The sequence below is a fragment of the Cimex lectularius genome, unplaced genomic scaffold, assembly GCF_000648675.2.
Source record: "Cimex lectularius strain Harlan isolate CLEC.00 unplaced genomic scaffold, Clec_2.1 scaffold80, whole genome shotgun sequence".
NCBI lineage: Eukaryota > Metazoa > Arthropoda > Insecta > Hemiptera > Cimicidae > Cimex > Cimex lectularius.
In genome coordinates, this window is record NW_019392709.1 from 1,545,287 (window position 1) to 1,566,300 (window position 21,014).

Here is a 21,014-nt window from a genome sequence, read left to right on the forward strand (position 1 = left end):
ACAAAGACTACCTTAACAAATCTCATCAAATCGAAACGGTCAACGTACGACTCAAGGAAGTTCAAGACCTCTTTCGACATAAGATAAGATCTGTCACTCCCGGGAACAGGGAAGTCCGTGTACCCCATGATTTCTTTTGGCAGGTTGGTCCTACCATTGGCACTTGTTAGTTGTACTTGGAAAACTACCAGAGAATGGTTTATGGCTTACTTGAGGTTTTTGTACATACTCGTAACAATTGGGAGACCGTATTCATCTCTGCCGACATCCTCGGTGTACACCCAAGTGCCTCCAAGCTTGTCCGTCTGTTCGAATACAGTACACTCATGTTCTACCGAGGCATATCTGGCAGCTGTTATACCTGCAGCGCCAAATCCAATTATACAGATTCTCATCTAAAAATCAATGAAAAACCTTAAAATGATGTACAACTCTGTCTTATATTTAACTTGTATAACATGGCCATTTTACAATAATTTTAAAGAAATGCTGAAAGGAAAAAGCTGCTGGACAAACTGCTCTAATGTATAAAGTATTATCATTGTCAACATTTCAAGATAGAAGAATTGTTATCTTCACGAATGTCTCATGAACGATTAATCTTGACCTAGATTGGAGCCATTCTATTTCTTAAGAATTGCAAATAGCTGTTTAACTTTTCTATGTAGGACATTTTCATTTTCCAACAATCTAATACTATGAGATATATTTTCTCAATAATGAACGACTATAAATTGGTCGTTACCAATTACATTGGTCTGCGTATCCTCACTGTGTTGACCTGTTAGACGCATTCCAGCATGTTTACTGTTGTGTCTGTGTGATTTCCATGAAGTCAAGTCTCTTTTATTACTTCACCTCTAGAAGATCACCCAGACATAACACTGAAAATGTCAAATATAATCCATAACACCTCTGACAGACTTTTTCTTAACTGTAAGTGGCCAGTTTTCTTGTTCATCACATCAAAATTTTATATTTCATTTTTATGAAGAATGACCTGATCCTTATATGAATGTTCTAACTTTCATTCCAAGGACAGTGTCCAACCACAACCTGAATTTTCTTACTTTTGGTACTCTCCAAACCGACCTCGAAGCTACTGACTGAAATATTTTCTCCTCCTCAATTGACTAAATGGTAGATCCCCTCACTGGTAATCTTACTCTCCTCAATTCTTATACCTCTCTCAAAACCTGTATTTTTCACCACCATCCTGCCCCTTGGATGAAATGCAAGAATTTGTTTAAAAACTCTTTGAGTGTAAAATCATTTTAAATTTACATATTTTCAATTTGAAACGAACATGATATTTCTGTAGGATAAACTGCCCTACAATTAAAGCACACTTCTCATTTTTCTATGAGAATCTACAAATTTTGAGTTTTCCAATGCATTCAGTTCCTTAAATCATAATTTGTTTATTTGGACACTGTCACATCTTTTTGGTTTTTCTTCTACTGTATCTCTGTCTGACAGAATGCGGAGAGATAAAGCTTCAACTCATCTCCTCTTCTCTTTCAATTTCAGCTGGTGTATCCCAAGGCTCTTTTCTTAGACCTTTACTCTTTTCCATGTTTCTAAATGATCTTCCATTAGTTCTCAATTTCTCCCAATTTCATCTTTATGCTGATGACACTTAGCTTTACATTCAGTGTCCTATAAGCAACATCTCTGAAGCTCTCTGCTCAACCGTGATCTTCATTCTCTCAACCAATACTAAGAAAATAATGGCATTCTTTTAAACCTTAACAAATCCCAGTCCTTATTAATTTCCAATAAATACATTCGTACAGATTGCCTCTCCCATCCTCATATCAACAGCTCCCCTATTAATTTTTGTCATAAAGTTAAAAATCTCGGCATTATTTTTAACGCCAAGCTTACATGGCATGACTATGTGGGCTCTATTATTAAAAAGAACTGTTTACAGTTCTGGTTATTAAATCCCTAATAATTTCTTTATTTTCTTACTGTAGTGCTATTTTTTCACTTTCCTTAGATTCTCAATCTGCTCATCGCCTTCAAATTGCTTATCATTCCTGCATTAGATACTGTTATTATCTTAACCCGATGGATCATATTTCATCTTATATTAATATCTTTAGCATTCTTCATTCACTATCCCAAGCCTTCGACACTCCTCTAAACCTTTAGTCTTTTCCTTCTAAACTATGGAATTTGCTTCCCCGGGAAGTATGTTCTGCTTCCTCGCTGGCTTGTTTCAGTTCCATGGCATCTGAGTTGTTAAAAAACGTCATGAATCATCTCCTTTTCATCCCTTTTTGTTTTCTTTTTCCAGTTTCCTTTTTTTCTCTTTCTGCTTTTCTTTCGTAATGTGGTTTCATCATTCGATTATGATTAATATTTTAAAGAATATATTATTGTATCTGTACATGTAAGGGGGCCTAAAGCCCTATGTACAGGTACCTTTAAAATAAATAATTGTACACCTTATTAAATCAAAGCTATTTCTAACATAAAAAATACATAAAAAAAGGCACGGTAAGATAAAAACAAATTTAATTTATAATTAAATGTTTGACATCTATAACATACAATACACATGTTAAAGCTCATTGCTTCACAAATAAACTCCATTTAAAAGATTTGCAACAGAAGCAGTTTTTCGTACCTCGGCCTTAATGGGTCTTGGGACTTGAGACTTAAAACTGCTGAAAGCTTTTGCCCGTGTCGGCTGCAACTGGTCACTACTCACTGGTGCGACGTGGGAGTGAGTACTCGAGGGTCAGAGTAGTCATAATTACTCCCTGCCCCACCAAAACCAAACCAAACATGCAGATAAAACGGGTCCCGCTTATCGTTACGACAATTATTCAGTCCAGTTGAAATTAGTCCAATTGACTTGATTATGGCCCGCCGCAAATTGAACCAACTCCACGGACAGAACAGGTGGGTTCTTCTGTGAAACAGTGATGCGGCGCGAATTGAACCCACTCCACTGCCAGGGCCAGCCCAGTTTGACTTCAACCAGTGGTTCGTTTGCGAGAACCACACAGATTTCGTGTGTCCTTCAGATCGTGTGTATGCAGAAATGATGGAACGTGACGAAACTTTAATTGAAATTGGGCGGGATTATCCTGTACTGTATGACACAAATCATTTTGATTACACGAAGATAAAGGATGAGGGGGAAAAATTGGTCAGACCTCGGTTCGAAAGATAAGCTTTATATCGAAACATTATCTTTATTTCTTAAATCATTACATCACACATGAACACAAACGCACAGGAAGATACACTATACAAGTCAGCACAACCAAAGGATGTCACAAGGAGAGGTACTATCACCTCTTCTACGGAGCCTAATAGTTAACGAACTGCTCAAAAGTCGAAACGATGGACCGTAAAGGGATAAGTGTCAGGGCTTTGGGGTTGATATAGTCCTGGCCGCCAGGGGAAAATTCGTGGAAATCCTCTGTGACATTTTATACGGAAAAGGAAATTTGATCACATGAGGCAAATAACATGCAATAATACTGTGTAAAAAATAGGCCAAATATCTAGGCGTCACACTAGATGAAAACTGTCATTTAAGGAACATAGTCTTCACCACGATGAAGGCAACATGAGCACTGATGGTGTGCAGAAGAATAATGGAAAAAATTAGGGATGCAGACCAGACCGGAAACCATGCATTGGATGTACACCATATGTAAGACCTATTCTTACAACGGAGCCATAGCCTGGGCCAATAAAGCAGAACAAAATAATAACAAAACGAAAAGAACTCACAAAACTACAGACTTGCATGCTTCGTATAACGGGAGCAATGAGAACATATCCCATAGTTGGTGTGGAGAAGATATTGGAATTAATCTCTCTACATCACGTAATAATGAGGATAAAGGGAAACCTCCAACAGGAATAAAACTAAAATGGAGATATAGCAACAACATAATGAATTTAAGGAACATAGGCTTCACCATGATGAAGGCGACATGAGCTCTGATGGTGTGCAGAAGAATAATGGGACAAAATTAGCGATGCAGAGACCGGAAACCCTGCATTGGGTGTAAACCGTATGTAAGACTTACAAACGGAGCCATAGCATGGGCAGAACAAAATAATAACAAAACGAAAAGAACTCACAAAACTACAGACTTGCATGCATCGTATAACGGGAGCAATGAGAACATATGCCATAGTTGGTGTGAAGATATTGGGATTAATCTCTCTACACCACGGGATAATGAGGATAAAGGGAAACCATCAACAGGAATAAAACTAAAATGGACATATAGCAACAACATAATGAATGACCGTCCAACACTCATGGTACCAAGAGACATCATGAACAGGATGTTTGAATTTAATCAAAACTTCCAAATAAACCTAGGTACCAAAAAAGAATGGGAAAGAGAGAAAACGGCACCTTCTTTAAGAACGGCACAGGGGTATCTATAACCCAAGAAGGAACAGGAGTAAGAGAGTATTGTCAGGAAGAAGAAGAAGAAACAGTGATCTATGTATTTTTTTGGCGCAATGACCTATGTAGACTATCTACAACCAAGAAGAAGATCAATGCTTGAACAATACTTAACAAAGCTTATTCGGAGATTGTGAGATGCGGTCTGGTGTTATGTAGGTTTTAGAAAAACATTTTCTTTATCGTGCCAATGTTTCGATCTTTATTGAAATCATCTTCAGGGCCTGGGATTTACAAACATTGTTTAAATTTAATGTCACACCATAAAAAGTCTGAAGATTAACGAAAAGCTCTAGATAATAATGGGCATTGCACAATAGACCAATATTGGTGATAGTGCTTAAGGTCATAAAGAGGCTAACTCCCTTTAACCTTAGCCTTATTACCAAAGATTCAGAAAAAAAAAACCATGGTCATAGAATGCCACCCATTAGAACTAACCATATTTGTGTATCGTACTCTTACAGAAACAAACAAAGACTATTGCCAAATTGTACAATTTTTTGATAGTCTTAGGGGCTCTGTGACGAAGCCATTCATGTAAGCTTGCCACTTTCAGAAGGTGCATAGACTAAAGATTGTAACATAAACGTAAGAGCCTAGTTTATTTCCTGGCTCTTTATTCATTTATGTATTTATATTTTTATATATATATTTTGAATGCTTATTGAAAATAGTTTATAGGAGCTAATGAGTCATGGGCCGGTTGCTTTTGGGACTCTGGTCATTCATAATTTTTCGTCTGCTTAGATTTAGCTTGACTGTATATCACTTATAAGGCCATTTAAAAAAAGTATATAAAATAAAAGTTGGTGAAGTAATGTAGATCGGAAAGAGTGTATCATTTTTAAATTAGAAACTTTGAGTAAATCCCCAGACTTCGTATGAAGTTGGACTTTAAAAAATGCATTTAATTTTATTTTTAATTTTTTTTTTAAATTTTATTTTTAATTTTATTTTATTAATCATGTATATCAATATGAAAACATTACAGCATATAGATGTTGAAAGTATGGTTTTATTGGTTTCTTTTAGTTTTTACTGTGAACGTTTCACTGTCTACAATGGTAAAAACTTCTTCTCGATAGGTTGCCAGGTTTTTGGATCTGCTTTGCAAATTTTGTTCGAAAATGGCGAATTTCACTTCAGGGATGGGTTCCACGTTGCCAATCCTTGCTATATCATTGAGATAAGAACGTACGTAGTTGATGACCATGTGATACCTTTATATAAAACACAAAGAATAACAGACTAAAGTTTGGACGTGGGTTGTTTATTATAGATTTGTAAAGCAGTTCAACTGATAAATTGAAAAATAAGATAAACATTTGTTTAAACGAGAAAACTTCTATTGCCTTTGTATAAATACATTCAAATCAAAACAATACTGGGAAAATTGTATCATATCATAACTTGCTAAAAAAAATGCATTCTTTACCTCCTCTTGGGCAAACCTTTTCCTTTAACCCTTTTTTCCCATTCTTCTAAATCTTCTTGCATTTTGTCTTTAGAAGGTAAACTCGCTTTTTCCGACAGAATACTCACGAAACTTTTGGCCTGCAAACATTTTGACTTTAAACTTAATTTCTTTGTTCTTGAACAGCTAGTAGTACTTCTTTTTTTCAAATATACCTGAAGTTCAAGCATCAAGAAGATCATTGCCCTGTGCGGGATGCCAATGAATGCCATCGTCGGATGGATAATATTAATCATGTGCTTGTACAAAGGATAAACATAATCATCATCAACCTGTATGCCACATGATTCATCCAAAAATGGAAATATATAACGATAGCCTGATAAAATATATTTTTATTTTTGAATTGCATACTTTACAGAATAATTGCGTGGATATGAAAAATTACCAGTACATAAAATTACAGCGTCTACTTCGAGCGATGAACCATCAACAAATACCGCTGAGTCCTCTGTGAAATGGTCAACATCCGGCCGATGTTCGGAATTAGAAGGGAAAGTGTTTTTCAAATATGACTTTAAATGATGACTCATGTACACCTTGTAAAAGTAAATAAATAATCTTTAAATTTCAACTAGAAAGAAATTTACCCAGTTATTGAAGAAGTGAATTTCAAAACCAAAATCTTCTAACATACAAATTTACCAAATCCAGTCTATTTCAAAATTGTAAGAAGTCAGACTCACAGAAAATATAAATTAAAGATTCGATTTCTATTCTTAGATTATTATGTGTAGAATATTAAAAAATATAAATAGTAATAGAAAAATGAGAAGCCTCTCAGCAAGCCAGGGCAGAGGAAAAGCTGTGAGCAACCATGTCTTCTCCTGGTTCTCATTCTGTTTTCTGAGTTATGTAATATATGAAATTTAGTTACAGGCTTATAGAAAAAAAACAATCATGACCTATTTGAAACGGTCGGAAACATGATTTAAGAAGATTTCCAAGATACACCATGAAGGCAAACTTGGTTAGGGTGTACACTTAGGGTATGTAATTTTAATATGTGTAATTCGGTCTAGTTATAGGAGAAAGACGCTCATTACTTCCTTGTCCAATGAGACCACACATGCTGATACTGCTCGCCAAACAGGAGTTTTCAGAGATAGGCGTGAAGGACTTACATGTTATGGATGATACAAGCATAGCCATGGTAATCAGGACAGACCATGGCTATCTCAGTTGCTGGTGGTGGAAACCAAGAACACGAACTCTTTGTGAAGATAACAGGAGTATAGAAGGATCGACTCCAGAAGCTTTCCAATGTACATCATGAAGGCCAAACTTGGCTCAGCTGACAAGAAAGGCAGGCCCGCCGTTTAGAGGCCCTCATCCATGCCCGCCTTGAAATCTAGAAACAAGCGTGAAAAATTCTCTGTACCCTAATCTTAGCGCTAGTTGTTAGCTAGTGCTTAGCAGTTCTTCTGTGGTGGACACAGAAACCAGTAAATGAAGGGATAAGAGCAGTCAAAGACAGGGAAAGATCTACACCTCTGTCAAAATGACCAATTACGGCCACAGGGAGATGTAAAGTGTAAGAAGCATTGGTGGATCTTGTGATGTACAATTGTATTCTCATAGGCCATTATTAGTGCAATTAGGATATATTGTATTCATGCAGTAAACAAACAAAAAATAAATAACAAATTCTGAAAAGTGGTGTGAACTGGTGTAGGTAATACAGATTAGTAGGAATTATTTAATTTTATAAAATTGTTAATAGCAGTGGAAAAAAAGGAAGGTGAAAACTGTCCTCTCAGCAAGCCAGGACAATCAGAAAAACAAGGGAGTTTTGTGCAAGCTGTCTGCGACAATACACCGTTTTCCCTCCGTTTTTATTCTATGGTTCTAGGGCATGTAATTCTATTGAGTCCCAGATAGATATCCTTGTCTCATCCTTACCCAAAAAAATCCATAAAAGAAATTGCATATTTTCTCATATAAAACATCGAGAATAAATTATTTATTTGAAATTGTGCATTACTTTTTTGGCCATTGTGCATAAATCGAAAACAATGTCCTGTCCAGACGGCCCCATCCCAATTGTCAAAATCGTTCGATGTGAAAATTCCGATGGGACCCTATATAAATGTGAATGAATTAATTTCCCTTTAAACGTAGAAATGCCTCTAATCTCTGGAATCACAGGCACTGAATAATGTCTGAAAATAAAAAAACAAAATTAATAATAAATAAAATCTACAATAATATTATGCATTTAACAAAAACTTGCCCGTTACAAATAAATATCGCATCATAAAATGATTCAGATTGTTTTCCAGTGTCAAGATTTTTCCATATAATCCTCCATTCTTGGAATAGTCTTGATACCCTTATTACTTTTGATTTAAACTAGAGGAAAGTAAAAGAGAATAAGTTTGTTGTGTAAAAAATATTAAAACAAGCCAAGAAGAACACATATATAATTTAAAAAACAATTTACTTTAATATGTTCCTTTAAATTAAATTTGTCTGCAAAATCATTCAGATATTTAAGCACCGTTCTAAAAGAAAAATAAGACACATCGTTTACATCATAATTCAATCCTTCGAAGGTCATAATTTCCTTGGGAAGATTGGTTCTGCAACATTGAAAAAATGTCAATGCATCATAAAAACGCTCACTGTTTAAAAAGGCATACATAAGATTCTTGTACATCGAGGAATGACAGTCTTCTTGAGGATTTTCATAATAATTCCAAGTGCCACCGATCACATCCGACTGTTCAAAAATGTCAACATCGTGTGCAGATTGTATAGCATGTTTGGCTGATACTAGACCAGAAGCCCCGGCTCCAAGTACAGCCACCCTCATTTTTCTAAAAAGTCACAACCTTCAGGAATAAATTTAAAATTTCAACAGGCTTTAATATTCAAGGCTGAAACCGCACTGAAAAAATTTTATCTGCGTTAGTTTTACAAAAGTATTTGACTTTTGATCAGATTCTGATAAAAGGCACAACAAAGATATAGGCTCTTCTACTCATTATTTTAATAATTAAGAATGTAATTAATTATTGTAATTAACAAGACATCTCATAGTATCAATATTTTTACTTGTACTTTTTTTAAAAATGTTTTAAAAGATATTTTATTCTACTGAAAATGAACTTATTTTATACTTTTTAGTAATTCTATGAGGGGTTTTCCAACAAACTGCTCACAAATTGGTGCAGACCAGTTACAAAATCTCAGATATTTTTATTTTCTATTTTATTTCTTATGTTATTTGATTTAGTCCTTTTTTAGATTAAAATAAACTACTTTGATAACTTCTTGACATTCTTATCTTTATGAGGATTAATGAATAAATAAATAAACAAAAACAAATTCAGCCCATGTCAGGTTCTACACAGAGAGCATCTTGTTAGTGATGCCCCAAACTGTAGCATCTCAGCATAACGTTGGTTGTCTTGGCCAAAGTCTAGAGAGTAACAAAAAGTGGACGAGGTGGTTGAAGACATCCCAATCTCATGATCTAATCACTGTGAGTAAAAATGCTGATGATTGAGGGAAAGTTGCAGCGTCTGTGGGCTAAATTGGCAGAGAAGCTCTCAATTGTCAATAAGTCGCACTCAGAAAATCTAAATCGAAGACGAGATGTCTAAGAATATAGACCATACTAGGATAACACATTTACTGTTGGGTGTGTGTGTCCAACATGTAAAGAAAGGTCCCACTTGATGACGTGTCTTTCCTCGGCTCCTTATAGAGAGCAAATAAGAATGCCAGTCGATATGAGAATTATCAATCAAAAAAAGGAAATTTTGTTTTTGAGTTGTTTTATGAAATTTAATTTCCTACAGAAATCATTATTCGTCTTTCATCGTCGTACTCATTAAGGCAGAACTAAAGAGATTCTTATTTCTGAAGGACTATTGCTCTTATATTTGCTTGATTGCACTCACACAGTTATTTTAAGAATACGAGAACAGGTACTGCTCAGTATGCTTATGGATGAGGCCAAGTTCCCATTAGAAGAAGAGTTTAACAGCTCAACTACAAGGCTCTTTTACGCATTTCAACTCAGTAACTGTCTCCATGGGACCGCAAGTAGTCGAGTGATTAAGGCATCGGATTCTTGGCTAATTGGTCATGATTTCAATTCCCACCGTCGCCTATGTACTTTTTTTCTGGTGGCCACAATGAAATTGACACAGCACTCGTAGATAAAAGGTCTGGGGCGAGATCATATCTCAGCGACCCTGACTTGTGCCCAGACCCCTGTCAAATAGTGGGTTTCTTTAATGGAAGAACTCCAGCGACTGGGGGCTCAATTTACACACATGTTGTGAACCCCAAAAAATGGAGTCCGGAAGGAGTACAACAAAGCTGTACACTCCTCTAATTCCTGTATTTGGAAAAAAAAAAAAAAAAAAAAAAAAAAAAAAGAGTACTGGGAAAGTTGTTTATTTACTGATGAATTAAAATTTTAAAATGAAGATTAGAATGTAGAGAGCAAAACCAGTGATTTAAAGCAGGCATGGCAGATTGGCTCTTATAGAGGGGGCACAAAAATAATGGTTTGAGATATTGAGTAATCGAAAAACTGCTGATCTCGTACAGGAATGAATATATACATGACTGCACAACGTTCAAATATCTGGACGTCATCATGTCTTTTATTGTTAATATAATTAAATTACATTAAAATGTAAAAAATAAAATATTTTATTTTAAAAAAAATTATAACAGTTTACGTACTCAATATATACAGTTTTAAATTTACATTTTGATTTAAAAAAGCATTACATCAAAAAGATGAATCAGAAAAAGTAGACAATGCCTTGTCTACCAAACTGATCCTTTGTTTAAGTTTGCTTTCCTCCTCTGAATCTGTGTTTTTCATGTTTTTCAGTAAAAAATGGTGAATGAACAGTCTTATACTCTCTCTAAACATGTGGAGTTTTTGCGGTTTAGCAATCCTCGAAAAGGTCTCGACGACTGCTTCCTGGTCATCATGAAGCAGCAGAGTTAAAAGTATCTGCCTTAATAGACGCACACAGAATTTGTCCATTTCGGTGAACTCTAGAACCTAAAAAACAAAACAAAAAATTGAAAAAAATGTTCTTGAGGCTTACAAAACAAAAAAGGTCTGCTTAGAAATTTTTTTATACGGTGAAAAAGCATTTGACACGGTCGTAATTTTGACAAGGTTTACTGTCAAAAGTAAAGAATCACTTCCCTATAATCATATCCCTATAATTTCTGGTCCGTAAATGTACATAATTTTTTATTTATTTATTAACTTACTTGGGACCTCAAAATTTATTTTGTCTATTCTTTTGGCTAAATGTGTGGTTTCCCCCTACTTTTCAAAAACCTTGCTATAACTATTTACCATGATTTAAACAATATGTAGTCAATCTAATTGTTCATGTCATTTTTTATACTCAAAATCTAGTTTTTGAAAATGCATCAAAATTGATTGGTCATTTGAAAAAATAAAGTTGATACTCAATATCTTATTACTGTCTTAAAAAAAGTTTAGACTACTTATTTTTGATCCTTGGGGTTCAAAGACCAACCCCGCTTCCAAGTAGTGAACCCCGGGAAACGTTCGTCGCCGTTCTGACGGGGGGATTCATATTGATCCCCACGGCATGGTACGGTGCGAAAAGGCTAAAGGGGCTCTGGTGTCCTATCCCCAAGTGAGGTACTCACTTTCCTAACCACTCCTCACTAAATAGACTCCTATCACCAACCCCTCTCCCTCTATCCTATCATTCCCCTAAGAAGAGTCTTGGGCTTGACAGAAAACAGCATCCGCCCCAATCAAAGGTGTCATGCATTCCGTGCCGAGTGATTCACTGGCAGCCGGGGTTAATGTGGCTGTCTTGAACGGAGCCTCTCTGACACCGGGCGACNCACTAGCCCGCAGGAGGAAGTGTTTTGGGATGTACAATGTGACCATAAAAGAACTACAACCACTGAAACCGGGCCTATTAATCAAGTTTCTTGATGAAATAGGACTCACCGATGTGCTTTAGGTAGAGCACAGGGGTTACAATAGCTCTTAAAGGGCGCAGTATACCATACCCTGAATTATTACATCTATCTATCTATCTATCTATTTTTGATCCTTAGAAAAAGCTGAGGTTACCATTGCATCCTTTTTCTATAAACCTCCATTTTTGAGGAAAAAAAAAAAGAAATAAGAGATCCTGTATATATAAAAAATAATAAAATGATCTTCAGTCAAATAAATAAGTTTTGAATACCTTTAGGACTGATAACGGAAGTGATTTTTCGAGGAAGAGATGTGCGAGAAATTTGGCAAAGTTTGCAATTTGATTTTTGGCCAAGGATTTCATCTCTTTAAACCTGTCCCAAACTGAATACTGGAGGGTCATCTACACAGAAAAAATAATATGACAAATTGTCATTAAAATAATCAATGAGTTCAAACCTTGTGCCTCCTATCTGACATGCAAAGCTGATCAGCAATATAAGAATAATAAGGATTGTACGTCGTTTCTTGAAGAAGACAATGGATCAAAACGTGTATTATTTCCTGTTCTGGCTGGCCTTTTAGCCCTAATCTCATAAGTTTTTCAAAAGCGTCCAAATAATCTTCAGCACTCATTAGAATGCAAAATATGTTTTTCCTATTTGCAGTGTTCATCCTCTGCTTTCTCGCCAGTTCTAAGGCTTCTTGTGAAAAACTATTTTCCTCAATATTTTTTTTCTGATCTTTCGCCTTTTCTGACTGTGGAGCAGGACCAGTCCAAGCAGACCCGACAATCCACCATCTCCCCCTTTCTTCAGCTAAACAAACATAAAAAAAATATATATTTTTTTTTGTAATTTTTGTTTACAACCTCTATTTACCTTTCAGCAAATCATCAAGTGTTATCTTCAATTCTGTTATGTAATTCCCTTTTCTCACCATAGTTTTGATAATTTTTTTCAAGTGCTCACTGTGCGAGGGGTCGTATTGTGGAAGCTTCGCCATGTTATTATTTTTTATTGTCAAAAGGACGTCCAGCATAAATTTAACACGTGCACTGGAAAAGTAATATTGTAACGACAATCTAAAGTTAAAATTAATATACTCATACTCTTCTTTCATCTCTTTAGCTTCATTGGCTAGTTTTTGCACTTTCAATATAAAATCTTTAAGCGCCAAAGCATTATCCTTTCTAAGAGTGAAGCCAACACTTCTTAAAACGACCAGTATTAAATCTACATCCTTGGGAGTAAAACTTTCACACATCATATTCAATAAGTCATAAACCAAAACATTATCAAAAATCTAAAAAAGTAAATAAGTAACATATCAATAATCTCAACTAGCATAAAAGAAAACTTTAAAAAAAAAATTACCTTAAAAGTATACATGTGGCAAATGAGCAAAAGTAGATTATCTATTTCTTTGTTTTCTATGTCATGATCAGTTTTATGCATTTCACAAAATTGTTTTCCCAAATACTGAAGCATATAAGCACCTAAACATTTACTAAATTGTAATTTTCAAATTGTCACAGTAACAAACAATAAATAAAATATCGTACCAACTTCAGATCCAACATTAGCATGCAATATGGCCAAAAGCATTGCATGCTCCATTACAAGACGTTCCGGAGTGTGCACACGGGTTACGAGGGACTCTAGATATAAATTTAAAATCATCCCATTCATATCACTCCTACTATTCTTCATGTATAATTCATCAATCTGTAAAATAGCATATGTTAGAAAGTTGTACCGATTCACCTCTGGTCGAAATCATACACCTACCTGATTGGCAATACCATGCATGTTATTTTCGGCAAGTCTGTTCAATAAACCTTTCAACTGTTTCTTGAGACGTACCAATTCTTCCTTCTTTTTACCATCTTCATTCGATTTCTCTCTTAAATGAGGCGGAATATATTTGGCAGGTTTATTATCTTTAATTATATTTCCTTTTTTATCACGTAGTCTTCCGTAAATGTCCTCCCAAATTTCTTCTTTTTTCATGTTTTCTTCTACATCTTGATTATCAATTTGATTTTCTTCTTCTTTATCAACTCCCTCCTCGATCATATCAGTACTATCATCCATTTCATCAAAATCATTCTCGTCATCATCTTCTTCAAATTCATTATCAATATCATCATCATCTTCATCATCATCAAAATTATCACTGCCCTCATCAAATCCTAAACTGCTTTCCATATCACTAGATTCACTATCAGATTCATCATCTACTTTTGCTTCTTTATGTTTTTTTGTGCTTTTTATTTTCTTCGATTTTGTTTTGGCCTCCCCTTTGCCGGTGATCAAAGCCAAATCCTCTTCAAAATCAGACTCTCCGTCCTGAAGGGTTAATTCAGCGTTCACAGCATCCTGAATTTTTTCTGAATCGCACACATCAAGAATATCTAAATTGTACAAGTCAAGAGAAATATTTTAACATAAATTGAAGGAAGTTCAAATAACAACAAACAATTACTATCCAGTTAAGTTATTTAATTCCTGTTATACAGGAGGGTTTAATGTCCAACTACCTGTTGAGTGTTGTGGCTAAGGGGACAAAACACTTTACTTAGGTGCAATAAATTTTACATATTATTACTAATTAAAATGCCAAAAATCAAACCCAGAACCACTAGCATAGAAATGCAAGTCAGTTGCCTTATGAATCTCGCTACAGCCCTAGACTGGCCTGGGTATCCTCAAGAATAAAAAATACTCTCTTCTCTTCTCCAATTTCCATCTCTCCTCTTACTCCCAACTTACTAACGTACGACTACTTCCACCATGTCATTTAAGCCTTCCTGGTCTTCCCATTATCTTCTTTGGCAGTATGGTATCTGGCATCCTTTGAACATGGCTTAGCCTAGTCTGCCATTTTTTTTAAATGGGCTCGCCAAACAGCTCTCAGAGTTAATAAAGAACAATATGAAAGGTGCACAGATATACTCTCAAACAGCCAAGCAGCCATGAAGACATTAAATGCGTATGCTTTCAACTCCAAACTTGTCTGGGAACTGGCCTAAACTGCCTAATGACTCTGAGAAAACAAACAAGATTACCTTAAAATGTATTGCTGGACAAGTAGGCATAGAAGGAAATGAACAGGCAGATCAACCAGCCAAAAAGAAGCAAGCCTTTCACCCACAGGACAGAACCACAACTAAGTACTCCGAAGTGTGTGCTAAGTCGGAACTGAAAAAATGGATTGAAAAAGAAAAACTCAAGCACTGTACAAACACACCAGGTAAAAGGTAAGCTAAGAGATTTATAAACATCTCAAAATGGAAAGTGAAAGAACTCCTCTCTCAATTGGCAGGATTTGAGAATAATTATAGGCCTCAACACTGGCCATTGCCCTCTTATATATTACCTTAAGAAGATGGGCAAGGCTGAGATGGAAACATGTTGGCTCTAACGGGAGGAACCAGAGACATCAGCACATATCCTTTGTGAATGTAAAGCATTAGCCCATTTATGGACAGCTACTTCAGTATGACAATTCTTATATCCAAGGAGATCCATGAAGAGGCACCAAGGAAGGTGCTTAGTTTTATAAGGACTAGTCCACTTTCAAGGCATGGCTATAAGCTATAGGGGTTCCGCAATAGACCTGTTAGGATGAAGGAAAGAATTGTATTCTGCATCAACCCCCCCCCAAAAAAAAACCTAATTAAAAAAATAAAAAATAAATAAATAACATAAAAAACAGCTCTCAGCTCTGAATTTTTATGAATTCACCTAATACCATTTTTGTAGACTAGGCCAAATATCTTCCTGAGGGCCTTCCTTACCCTTACACCTAGACATTTCGCTTCCCTTTGGTAATACCCAGCTTTCAGTTTCATATATAACTAATAATTGTTTAGTAGACATTGACCTTTGGTGCCCAAAATCTTTTAAATTTAAAAATCTTATTTAGAGCAAAAAGACACTCACTTTTTGTAATTATGAACACACTGGATCAATGTGTGGTCTTGAAGAAGAAAGTAAATTCAGTTGCTACTTCCATTTTCACACTCTGCTTTCTTCTTCAAGACCATACCTTGATCCAATGTTTGTAAGTGAAAAATGGATCCTAATACTGAAAACAGAACGTTTATGCCACCTCAGCTTTTATGTGATTGCCTTCGTCACCAATGTATCCAAGTATTTAAAACTTTGACAGCATCTGAAGACATGCTTTTTTATCTGCCTACCTTCCTTACTTCCTTGAGTTCTTGCTGTTTTCATATACCTGACAAGCACTTGGGGGGACCGCGGTAGACGAACGAATGGAAGGTCTCGGGCGGGACCGGATCTCAGCGACCCTGAATTTAATCCACTGGCACACCACGGGCTCAAATTCACACGCGTACTCAGGGATACTCCTCCAGTACCTGGTATCCATTATTTAAAAAAAAAAGTTGTCATTTCAATGTCATGTAGGGCCCCTGATAGAGTGAGTGAAGCTGTTATAACCACATTTGCATATCCATACGATGAGTCTACCTATTATAGATTGTTCCATCTTTATAGAGAGTAAACATTAGTGTTTACCCTAGGATAATCAAACCAAAACCATTTAAGCCTAGGCAACCATTTAAGCCTAGGCAACCATTACAAAAGCTGATAGGATCTTTTGTACAACCTAATATTTCAAAACTTAAAAAATGTTTATAATAGTGTCATTTTAAAGGATACAATCTAAACCAGAAGCAGCAAACGATCGAGGTGTGGTTTTGCTTTTCCGCTTGTTCAGGTTGAGCTGTTTCTCCAACTGTTTGATGTTCCTTTCCTCTGCTTCGTTGGCCTTGGCCAACTGCTTCCTTCTCTGCTTCTTCATCTCCTCTTCCAGTTTGAATTTTTCCAACCTGTCCATTTCAATGTCTTTATTTATAGCTGTCAGTTGTTTACGCGGTCTTTTTGGTTCTTTTTCAACCTCGGCAGGATGTTCATCAGGGTTTTTCCTCTTTTCTACGTCCTCTCGTTCCCTTGGCACCGGCTTCTTTTGGAATCGACTTTTCCTGTTCATGAAATGCTCGGTTTTCTTCTGTTTCTTCGCTTTCCTCTCCTGCTTACGCCGTTCCTTACGCGATAGAACTTCCTTACCCTTCGATTTCTTCATTTTCGTCGGCCTCGACTTGTTCATACTTTTTGAATACATGTCGTGATATTTTTCGGCTTTGGACGAATTCCTTGGAAATGCTCTCAGGAAATGTAATACACGTGAGTCAAGAAGGTTATAAACACAAGGAGGTTAAAGCAAGGTTTTAAACTAATAATATCGATAAAGCCATGTATAATGTCTGTACAATAATTCTAAAAAACTTAAAGCCAGATTTAATCCAATAAAAAGGGCATATATGAGCAATTTATTTGATTATAAACCAAAAAATATAAAAACTACTCACAATAACAAAAAAAATTATTACTTTTGTTCTGTTATTGTAAATAGTCGAAAAATAACATTTTAAAAGATGTCTGGCCGACCAAATTGTTCTATGATATCTTGTCGGTTTCAATTAACATAACAAAGTTTTAAACATTGGCGCATCATTAACATTGGTGGCAAGTGAAAGTTATGTGCGTGCGCGCAGGCGTCCTGGCCTTCTCTCCTCTCTTCCATTAAACAGCATGACTTTGCAGTTTCGCTCTACTCTAAAAACCAAAAGGGATCTACCGTTTTTCGCTTCGATCCCGACCAAAACCGTTTCTGCTTTATTTCAAAGTGAAAATGGCACCAGAAAACGGTCGCCGAGGCGAGAGGCATCGAGGAAACATGGTATGAATTTCATTTCGATAGGTTACTGTGCTGTTACAATGTCAAATGTCATGAACATTGAAATGTTTACAATGTTGTTCAACAAACATAAAAAATTTCTTGTCTTTTGTATGCCGTAAAAACGTTTCATTGTCCTGTTTTACTGTTTTATTAGAACACTTGGAAAACAAACAAAAATATATGTTCAATTTAGCTTTTTAATCATTACCAAGCACAGAGCTCTCCTATTAAGCTTAATATATTTAATGGTACTTAAATTATCCAGATAAAGTTCTAAAAGTAAATTGGTTTCAATTAAATTGGAAGAATGGCGAGATTTTGCTCCTGTGGTTTGCAGTGTGATGACCTTTTGGTCGTTACCAATGATCCTGGTATGCCCTTCGGCATCTTCAGTGTGTCTGTGAAGAACTGAAAAGCCTGCACTGCAGATGGTGAAATGCCAAAAATGGTTCTATTCACAGTTTTTGGCAGCTATCCATATTTCAAGTAATAAATACACATCTTAATGATAGCTGCCTAAAACTTATGTGAGTTGGACTATCTTTTCCCAAAAATGAATTGCCAGACCCCACCTTAAATAATTTTTATGCCAAAACTGTGTCTGACCAACCCAGCGAGGGACAGACTAAATGGCCAGTAAGGATCAAATTGTTATTTTAAAATTTAAATTGCAAATTAAAAAGTTAAACAATAATAGCATATTATTTATAAAGACAATAATTTAATTATGTACTGATTTTTTATTTCCAATTCCCACCCTAAGATGCCTCTTTCTCCTGGGCCGATACTTGACATAAGTGACGACGAACTTGTCAGCATATCAGTTAGGGATTTGAATCGTCAATTGAAACTGCGAGGTTTAACCAGGGAAGACATTGTCAAGATGAAGCAACGTAGGAGAACATTAAAAAACCGGGGATACGCCGCAAGGTAATGCATTTTCATATTTTCATAAATATTCACTACATGTTACAATTCGGTTTACAGCTGTCGGATCAAACGTATTGAACAGAAAGATGAACTCGAGACGGAAAAATCTCAGGAATACAGAGACATGGAGGTAATGCAGGAGAATAACAACACTATGAGGGAGGAGCTCGACAACCTTTACCTCAAATACGAAGCCTTGAAGAAATTCGCCGTATCAAAGAAAATACCCATCCCTCATGAACTGGAATCTGTTAACTAATCTATCAACTATAGTTTTATTTTATTTTTTATTTTTTTGTATTTTCATCGAAGAAGACAGCCTTACATACACCACTAGTATTATTTTTGTTATGCAGAAAATATATTTTAATGTTTTTAAATAATAATTATTGTTGATAGATTGTAACTTTATTTTCATACATAGGGGTACACGCTTTATTATAAATGGCATACTAACATTAAGTGTGAATTTATTTTTACTTTAAGACTTTATATTTTATTTTATTATTATTATTTTTGGAAAGGTGACCAAATATTTTACATTTGTTTGCAAAACAAATAAATAACTAAAAAGTAAAGCGTGAAGTATGTCATTTTAATCTCTTAGTTATAAATCTCATTCCTAGGTACACATCAGTTCATAGAAAACCTTAGTACTGAAATTGGGTTAAACGCATTCAAATATTGATTGTCTAACTTTTTTTTAGTTTTATTAATTTCATATGGGAATTACTGGAAAAATAGATTTGTAAAAAGGTCTTACCCCCTCGTCCCCAAAACAAACGGATAGTATCTGTTATGTTCTGTTATAATTAATATCTTGTTTGCTAGCTCTTACTACCTAGTTACCTCAAATTGAATCATATATTTGCACATTTGGTCAAAAGGAACCCCAACCAAAAACCAAGATTAGTCAAGAAGACCCACAATAACATACAGAGACGGTGTTTCGGTATTTCACCATTTTCAATGATTTCTGTGTTGTGTTTTACGGACCCATGTGAGACATTTTTATTTTCTTTGTTACTTATTTACTATTGCATCATCTGGTTACTTACTTACTTTGTGAACTTTGGCCGTTGTTTGTGATTTTTATTGAGAATAAATTATATTGTAATTTAGTTGTTTCCTATCATTTCAGCCTCACTATCCTAGATGTTTTGGTCTGTCAGCTCACTTTCCATCTTCAAGTGTATCTTCTGACATCTTGAAGTCTGCAGAGTGATGAACCACTACCATTAAGCCAAAACACATCTGACAGCCCAAAACAGTGGGAAAGCAGAAGGCAAAATGTTCAGAAATGATTAAATTACATTAAAATTTCCCAATAAAAAATGTAGCTGGATTTGCTGGATACTTAATAGAGAACATTGGTCATCTAATGGAGGATTTTAAACTACAATGATTGAATTGTTTTACTTAAGTACAGGTAGTTGAAGTCTTGTGCATTAACAAGTTGTCATTGAAAGTTCATTTTATTAAGACTGTGATTATTTGGAGGAAAACCAGCAAGGCTAGGCAGACCAAATTACAGATTTATCATCCCGTAGATCATGAGAGGCAATCATTTAAAAAAACTTCTCCTTCAATCTCACCTGTTAGTTTTAGAGGCTAGGCATCTTTGCAGCAACCCCTAAAACGGTGCCAGAGATGACAGGCAATGAAAACAATCTGGCTACTATCCTTTCCAATAAATAACATAATACAAGACAATATGCTATGTAAAGTTAAAAAATTCTACAGTGATCCATGATAAAAGATTAGAAATTGTCTGTCAATATCAGAAAGGCATTTACTTTAATAAATTGTGAATTACACGAGAAAATTACAAATTGCATGTGACTGTTGTAAGGTTTTATTATCAAAATAATGAGGACAGGCAGTCATTTACATTTTTAATGTAAACTTCAATAATGTAAAACCACACAAAAAAACATTCAATCAAACTGCAAATATATTCATTTTACTAGAAATTAAAAATTTAAAAAAAATATGTAAAGTAATTCCTGTCGTACAGAATAATTTAACATCCAACTATTCATTTGGTATCAAGGATAAGAGATCAAACATTTACTATACTTTTTTCAGTTTATGCTCACTTACAATCCCATGGGCTATGCTGGTTTTTGAAACCAGAACCTCTAGCATGGCAAACAATAGCCGGACACTTTAACAACTTGACCACTGCAGCCCCTCCACCATGCTTAATAAAAATTGAATAATTTTATACAACCCTTGAAATGATTAAAAATTACACACAAAAATGCAAATTTACGACTGCATTGAATAGTTTTAAACCTGATTTAGAGTTCCTAGATGATTTGTGTCAACTTGAATAAAGGAAAATAATTAAACCAAACAACTATTTATAAACGTATAAATACTGCATCGTAGTTTAATTGCATTGATGAAGATTTCAATTATTTGCATTATAC

At 35.2% G+C, this 21,014-nt stretch overlaps 3 protein-coding genes and 1 long non-coding RNA gene across 14 annotated transcripts in view; 2 read left to right on the forward strand and 2 right to left on the reverse strand.

Annotated features, from left to right (window-relative positions):
* Positions 1-10,172, reverse strand: part of LOC106669032 (flavin-containing monooxygenase FMO GS-OX-like 6) — a 17,643-nt gene extending 7,471 nt beyond the window's left edge. Inside the window, exons 1-9 of one of the 10 annotated variants that reach the window (XM_024226338.1) lie at positions 9,836-10,172; positions 8,570-8,746; positions 8,371-8,509; positions 8,161-8,279; positions 7,912-8,089; positions 6,316-6,466; positions 6,083-6,246; positions 5,889-6,007; positions 5,449-5,673 (exon numbers count right to left, since the gene is read on the reverse strand). In XM_024226338.1, coding sequence (XP_024082106.1) covers positions 5,469-5,673; positions 5,889-6,007; positions 6,083-6,246; positions 6,316-6,466; positions 7,912-8,089; positions 8,161-8,279; positions 8,371-8,509; positions 8,570-8,742 — 1,248 coding nt within the window. In that variant the 5' untranslated portion in view covers positions 8,743-8,746; positions 9,836-10,172 and the 3' untranslated portion in view covers positions 5,449-5,468. Of the gene's footprint in view, positions 1-11; positions 151-210; positions 396-471; positions 800-2,635; positions 5,350-5,448; positions 5,674-5,888; positions 6,008-6,082; positions 6,247-6,315; positions 6,467-7,911; positions 8,090-8,160; positions 8,280-8,370; positions 8,510-8,569; positions 8,916-9,049; positions 9,114-9,835 lie in introns of those variants that run through there. The other 9 variants (XM_024226337.1, XM_014398310.2, XM_024226339.1 and 6 more) reach the window with 9 other exon arrangements.
* LOC112126710 lies at positions 6,462-7,690 on the forward strand. The gene is made up of 2 exons (XR_002910163.1): positions 6,462-6,897; positions 6,950-7,690. It is a non-coding gene; the product is annotated as an uncharacterized LOC112126710 (long non-coding RNA).
* A 149-nt stretch (positions 10,173-10,321) lies between the features above and the next one.
* On the reverse strand, positions 10,322-17,092 carry LOC106668891 (nucleolar MIF4G domain-containing protein 1 homolog). The gene is made up of 9 exons (XM_014398084.2): positions 16,569-17,092; positions 13,668-14,293; positions 13,442-13,604; positions 13,254-13,375; positions 12,989-13,182; positions 12,759-12,934; positions 12,337-12,695; positions 12,149-12,280; positions 10,322-10,962 (listed from the first exon to the last, which is right to left on the reverse strand). Exons 1-9 carry the CDS (start codon positions 17,029-17,031, stop codon positions 10,681-10,683), a joined length of 2,517 nt encoding a protein of 838 aa, XP_014253570.1. The 5' UTR covers positions 17,032-17,092; the 3' UTR covers positions 10,322-10,680.
* Positions 17,093-17,182: 90 nt separating this feature from the next.
* Positions 17,183-19,178, forward strand: LOC106669401 (transcription factor MafK). 2 transcript variants are annotated; one of them, XM_014398905.2, is made up of 3 exons: positions 17,183-17,649; positions 18,413-18,579; positions 18,637-19,178. In XM_014398905.2, exons 1-3 carry the CDS (start codon positions 17,602-17,604, stop codon positions 18,836-18,838), a joined length of 417 nt encoding a protein of 138 aa, XP_014254391.1. In that variant the 5' UTR covers positions 17,183-17,601; the 3' UTR covers positions 18,839-19,178. The 2 variants fall into 2 exon arrangements, with proteins under 2 accessions (XP_014254391.1, XP_014254461.1); XM_014398975.2 differs by lacking the exon at positions 17,183-17,649 and adding an exon at positions 17,876-18,285.
* The last annotated feature ends 1,836 nt before the right edge of the window (positions 19,179-21,014 follow it).

Bases quoted from the DNA above. Each gene is read 5' to 3' on its own strand.
- LOC106669401 (XM_014398905.2), top strand. From the start codon at position 17,602: ATGGCACCAGAAAACGGTCGCCGAGGCGAGAGGCATCGAGGAAACATG. The intron at 17,650-18,412 runs GTATGAATTTCA...TCCCACCCTAAG, and splicing joins AGAGGCATCGAGGAAACATG to ATGCCTCTTTCTCCTGGGCC. The intron at 18,580-18,636 runs GTAATGCATTTT...TTCGGTTTACAG, and splicing joins AACCGGGGATACGCCGCAAG to CTGTCGGATCAAACGTATTG.
- LOC106668891 (XM_014398084.2), bottom strand. From the start codon at position 17,031: ATGTATTCAAAAAGTATGAACAAGTCGAGGCCGACGAAAATGAAGAAA. The intron at 13,376-13,441 runs GTACGATATTTT...GTAAATGTTTAG, and splicing joins TAATGTTGGATCTGAAGTTG to GTGCTTATATGCTTCAGTAT. The intron at 13,183-13,253 runs GTAATTTTTTTT...TTACTTTTTTAG, and splicing joins GCCACATGTATACTTTTAAG to ATTTTTGATAATGTTTTGGT.